Raw genomic sequence first — 6,732 nt, forward strand, 5'->3', positions numbered from 1 at the left:
ACCGGCGACCGCTAATTAGTCAGCTAATTAATATCAATCTTTTCATTAAGCACCACCTTTAGGATTTTACTACAGACAGATTCTACTGTGCTCCTACCTGTCAAGTGCTTGTGTGTTTTCAGAGAAAGCCGCCTCGTGAATTCACAAGCGTCACGAATTTATATTACAATTAATTAAACAAGAAAAGCATTGATGCAAAGCATCAAAGGGCGTCCAAGCAAGAAATGCAGCAGGTGAAGATGAACTAGTAGATATATGATGACAAGATATTCTTATAAACTTTTCAATGGTTAATTGGTTTTTGCCAGAATTGTATATTACTTATGGATGAACGGACGAAAGACATTGTTCATTATTAACTTTGATTGGCATGCTAGAGATTAGAATATTACTTTTTATTTCTTTATGATCGTGGTTATTAATAGCAATCATTTATAATCCATGTGTGTAACGCATGATCAACACCACACTTGTGTAATTGTCACTTATTATGTTATCGCTATTAGCGAAGACTAAGAATATCTATTTTAATAAAAAAGAATTACAGATTTTATGAATATTGTTTTCTTTTCTTTTTGTGTTTTATGTGCTATTTTAATACTGAGTTTTTACGTTTACTACTATTTTTAGAATTCAATTGTTATATTGACCGACGATTATAAGTCAAAACTTAACTGGAAAAAGTCAGTAAATTATGGTTAATCTTTCAATATATAGTATTATTTATTCTTAAACCATATACATTAGTGCTGCAAATCAGCCCATTTTACTAGCCTTATTAGAGGGGTAAGTGGTCTATGTCAGCCAACAGCAAGTTTCATATACCAAAATGTTCGTCTGGCTCTGTAGTTTCCGGAATGGATATTCATTTGGCCCAACCCCGATGCGAAGCTAAGATATCCAAGATGGCGTCAAAGATGGCCGCCAAATCCCTAAATATTCTAGTATATTTACGTTGGCTTATTTCCTTTTTCAGTTTTGTAAATCAATTGAAATTTTGCACAAAATTTCTTATTTTTAATTTATTCATGCTATAAATTTTGACTTTATTGATTTTTTTTCTAGTTTTCATCGCCTAATTTAAACGAAAGAAGAAAACATATGTTGCAAACTGTGTGTCCTTTTCTGAATATTTGTAACTTATTAGTTTTATTCTTGTTTAAACTGAATAACATTCTTGATTTCGTTTACAACAACTTTAAAACTATATCTACACTATTTAGAATAAGTTAGAATAAGCGAACTATGCCATAAATGTGTTTTATTGATCTGAATTCATATACAAAGTGGGTGGGGTATTACGAACGGGGAGTCAACTTGAATTCTGCTTAATTTGGTGCTGGGGGGGGGGCGTGTACTATAGTTTGCACTTGACAGTGCCATTCATGAACAGGCTCAATCAAACCCAGCCTGCAACATTTTCAGTTTGACGTTTTGTGCGTTCTTAATTGTTTTAATCTCGTCTTCTGTCTTGGTAAGTGATGTTCTTGTTGCTCTGCCTTCCTTTAAGGCATCGAGTTAATTAGGCTGTACCTTAATTGTACATATTTACACGATCATGTATGTGTTTTGTTTATTTCGTCTAATGTAACCATAACAATTGTTAGAATTTTACTTGGCGAGGATTTACTTTATTTACACTGTGTCGTCATATAGGAACATACCGGTAGTGGTAATTGTAAGTTACCATCCACACCCCCTAGCACCGGCTTAAGCAGAATTCTCAATTTTACATAAACTGGTACACTTAAAGGAAGTGAAGACACGTCCATAGATATATTCATACGAAAGTGATCATAGTATCTTCAATGTAAAATGTTCGTGCAATTTCACGACATACAACATATTGTCCACAAGAAATAAAGAACAAAAGCTTTAAAAGCAGGTAACATATCCAATGGGTTATTATACACAATTTATCCAAAGGGTTATTATACACTATTTAAAAAGAAATACTAGAACCACACCACTCGAAAAAGGTCAAATAGAAGGAATTTGAATAACACAAACACAATTATAATGCCAAGCTGAACGATTTTCATATAAACATTATGTTTTATCCGACTACTATGCATGTTTCATGCAACCGAAGGCCAACAGAGTAATGATCTATGTAGATAAAATATCAAACTTTTTAAATGACTACTTTGTCAATTTAAGAAACTTTAAAAAAAAAATTACATTTCATTTGACATAAAAAGGTGTGTAACATATAAATAAATGAGCAGAGGTTGTTTTGCATACATTGTACTTTTCAAATCCTTAGGGGAACTTACAACAAAATCATGTTTTTTAAATTGGTAACACATTTTTGAACAGATTTTTAGATCTGACAAGATACCTGTAATAGTATCACACTTTGAAAATCACCTTATGTTTATTAACTTACGTAAATATTGTCATTCCAAATAATCAGTATAATCGAGGGGTCAGAGTTTCCTAGATTTTTATTCATAGTGGGTGGGGTACGATTGAACAATAATTCATTAAATAACCAGAAGCAAATTATCATATTCCTTGTTTCTTATGTTAATCAGTTACATGGACTGCACTAAAGAAGCTATAATTTGACAGAAACACAAAATTTGGGGAAATAATTGATAGAACAAATAAGTACCAGTTACAACCTTACATTGAACAACTATTTTAATGTACCGCCTCTCATTTTATATGTCTTACTGCATAATTACAAAGAAAGATTTCTTAAGATATGATATGAATGTATTAAAGCATTACTCTCATGAATACATTACAATAGTGGAATAACAAAATAAGTAATAGATATTTCTCAGTTTAAGCTAAGACAAGAGTATCATAGCAAAAACCCATATGTTAAGCATTATTTTGCTTATTTACGTATAAAAAAGCAAAAAACAATCTGTTTTCTCCAATAAAATTAAATCTCTTCGTATAAAACACTTTAAATGATATCTTCCGTGCAAAAATTTCACTTGAAATACAAAAGCGGAAACAAATATGAGCACATATTAATACTCTAGAATATATAGGGATTTGGCGGCCATCTTTGACGCCATCTTGGATTTTTAAGCTACGCATCGGGCTTAAACCAAATGAATATTCATTCCGGAAACTACAGACCAAGACGATTAATTTTGTATATAAAACTTGCTGTTGGCTGACATAGACCACTTCGGTGTCATTTTACCCTATGAATTTGCAGCACTACATGTACATTTGTATTTTTCTTTATCATTTTGTAAAGTACCAATCAATTGAATAATTCATAAAATCTAATTTGTAACTTTGAATAATTCCTCGGCATCTTTACTAAACACGAATAACAAATTAAATAAAATGTTTCAAAGTTGATAGTGTCATATTAATACCATAAAAATGTACCTTTTTTCTCAATTATTGTACATATTTATTGTTTTTATCTCATATAGATAAAATAAAACATGCTATTGTTGTTGTTGGTTTTTTTTCGAATTGTATGTTTATGTATAATAATAATCAATAAATTTGAGAGTTGATCTGTGTTTATTAATTATTGTAACCAAACTAAGTGACAAACATTCATTTTGAAAAAAGCTTATTTATCTGTAAAATATTTGTTCTGTTCTGTAACGATATCAAACATCTACTCCAAAACCGGGAGAGACCGGACAATAAACGTGTGGTATTATTCGCCGGTCACCAAAATAGACCAGGAGAGACCGGGAATTACCGATAGGAGTACATCCCTCTATTAATAGATTTTCGGAGTATTTAGGTCATCAACTCATCATTCTATTCAGCAACAATAACATACCATAATAACCCACTGTGTACTACAAAATGATAAATAAAGATACCCCGAAGAGCGCGATTTATTGACGGAAAAGGTTATTTCATTTGAAAATGTTTGCATTGCGAAATTCTCCAGTTCGCTATTCATTGTATATATCGCGACATTTCATTTTTAATTAATAATCAAGTACCCTCATACCGATCGGAATGATCGGCTTTTATCATGTCCGACTAAAAGGCTCGAGAAGTTGCTGTCGCCCTTTCACAAAATCAAATTTCATTCCATAAGAGGCGCCGCGCTTCGGCGCGGACGCCAATTATATTGACAATTAAAGTCCGTGCAAGTGTCAACAATCAAAACACAATATAATTATAATATAAATGTGTGAAAAACTCTTTTTAGCATATGCAAATGAAGTTAATCAAACGCTTGACAAGACACTTGATATATAAATATAAAAAAAACAACAAAAAAACAATCAATTACAAAAATTATTTGAAATACTAAGATTTTGCTTCGTAACAGATGGATAAATGTAAATTAAAGTTATATTAAAGTCTTGAAGTGGTACAAAACAAAAATAAAATGCTTGTAAATACTACTAGTATTTGAATTCAATATGTATAGGAAAATATATACAGCTTTCTACTCTACCCCATCAACAATTCAATTCTAAATCTATTAACAGTTTAAATGTCACATTTATAATCTCATTGTTTATAGATGTATTTACTTTAAATGTTTCCTTTTAATGCAAGTATCTAGTTACTGATTTTCAACTATGTTTTCATCATGGGGTAAGCTAAAATCTTGACATAATGCTTGAAGCAAACGTGCTTTAAAATTTTCTTCTCTGTAACTTCCTGTAACAAAATTGTTGAAATAATTGTTGATCTCCTTTGTGAAGTCATCACCATGTAAATGGCCGGATGTAAATAACAGCAAATAATTTTTGTTACGTAATATTGAATTTGACATCACTGTTGTGAGGATAAACATTTTAATATCATCATCAAACGTAGAACGAGAAATGACGAAAATTAAATGCTGCGAGGAATCAAGTTTGTTATGAATTTCTTCACGGATATCTGCTCCAGGTGTGAATTCGTGTTCAAGAACTTTGATATTTCTCTCTTTTCTTGATAAGTACGGGATAAGATCATGTCGAATCTCAAAGTCTAGATCATCAGGGTATGACACATAAATCAATCCGTTACCATAATAATAATCTGTGTTAGAGAGAGTTTCTAACATGGGAATATTGCTTTCTTCTCCTCTTTTATCATTAAACATTTTGTCTACAGTATTTGAACTAATCATTGGCATTAAATATTCAACGCTTGCAAACATATATTTGGATTGTTTTTTGATATATCTACCTCTTTTAAGATACCTCTTTAAGTTGCCATTGGTGCAGGAACGTTTATTTACATCACTATCAACTACCAATATCAAAAGGTCAAGCTCATTCTTTACAGCTTTCTCGTATGCTATATTCCAAGCAGATATGATTAAATCATTTCCCAGCATATCCTCTGTCCAGCAAAATATTATTCTTTTCGATCTTTCAATGAAAATCTCGATGTTTTGAAGAAACGAAAAACCAACTATCATATCTTTATAAAAATCGACAACTTTGTAGCCTTTGCTCTTCAATTTGTCTACCAAGTTGTTTTGTACGAATTCCCTGTCCATGTACGAGTATAAAGTAAAAGCATCATATGTTACGTTTGAGTGATATTGACTTTGTTTATCAAATGGATGAAATCCACAGAACAGAAAAAGTAGAACCTTTATTGTAAAGCGTTGAAATGTAATACCGGTAAGTAGTAAAATGCATACCAAAACAAAAAAAGCACTTGCAGTTATAACTGACGGGAAACCTTCATGTTTGTGGAGGGAAAATGATGTTGTGCAAACAAACACTGACTCTGGCACAGAAATCAGTTGTGCTGGCGCCATGCTTGGGGTATATGTACATTCAATTTTATTCCAATCCTTGACTGGATTCTTTTGTATGTGAAGCCATGATTGCATCCATTTCATCTTGCAGTCACATATAAATAGGTTACCTGAAAGGGTTATTGAGGAAATGTTCTTGTTCGCCAACTGTTCAGGAAGATGTGTCAAGTAATTGTGATCTAACTTCAAAGTTGACACGGTGCCCAGAGCAGCTACAGTACTGGGCGTAATCCGGTTAATTCTGTTATTAGAAACGTCTAAAAACGTTACATTCTCCATATAGTCCATGGGTAATATTTCGAGTAAGCTTGCATTACGGAACCACAGTTCTAATCTTCCAACGGGCATTACCGAAGGTAAAGAAGTTATATTGATATTCCGACAGTCAATTATTAGAGAGTTTATATAATTACGTTTGAAACAAGCACATTTATCAGGGCAAGAATGGCTGTAAATTGGACAATATATTTCTTGAGGTTTTATCATGGCCATTAATCGCCCTCTGAACTCCGATGGATTTTGACATTTCCAGTAAACACTTATTCCATATAGTTCGTCCGATACACATGTACAGTCTATTGGATTGTCTGCTAGATTTATTTTCAATCTCTTAATAATATCCAAGAATTTTAATACAACTGACGGAAGTACGTGCTTAAAACTGATTTTTGTAATATTATTTTGAGACAAATCAAATATTGGTTTTTGTGAAGGAACAGGCCGTGACTGAGAGACCAATTCGTATAAATTTGAATTGTTCAGCAGAGACTGGAATCCACTAGAATTGATATGACAATGTCGCATATCGACAAACAATATCTTTGGAGAATATAAAACATTCAAAGGAAAAGTCTCTAATGGGTTTTCTGAAAGAAGAACGCGTTGAACTGAGTTAATCTGCGCCTTAAGAAAGTCATGCGGTAATGTTATAATGGTATTGCGTTCCAAATAAAGATTCTCTAATTTAGTCAAATATTTGAAATATCGTTGTTCAACTTTTGTTATTTTGTTTGAAGATA

At 32.1% G+C, this 6,732-nt stretch overlaps 1 protein-coding gene across 1 annotated transcript; it reads right to left on the reverse strand.

Moving 5' to 3' along the window:
• Positions 1-4,071: 4,071 nt before the first annotated feature.
• LOC132733569 (protein toll-like) lies at positions 4,072-6,224 on the reverse strand. The gene has a single exon (XM_060720226.1). It carries the CDS (start codon positions 6,203-6,205, stop codon positions 4,517-4,519), a length of 1,689 nt encoding a protein of 562 aa, XP_060576209.1. The 5' UTR covers positions 6,206-6,224; the 3' UTR covers positions 4,072-4,516.
• Between the last annotated feature and the right edge of the window lie 508 nt (positions 6,225-6,732).

Source organism: Ruditapes philippinarum, unplaced genomic scaffold, assembly GCF_026571515.1.
Source record: "Ruditapes philippinarum isolate M1 unplaced genomic scaffold, ASM2657151v2 ctg3518_1_1_1_1, whole genome shotgun sequence".
NCBI lineage: Eukaryota > Metazoa > Mollusca > Bivalvia > Venerida > Veneridae > Ruditapes > Ruditapes philippinarum.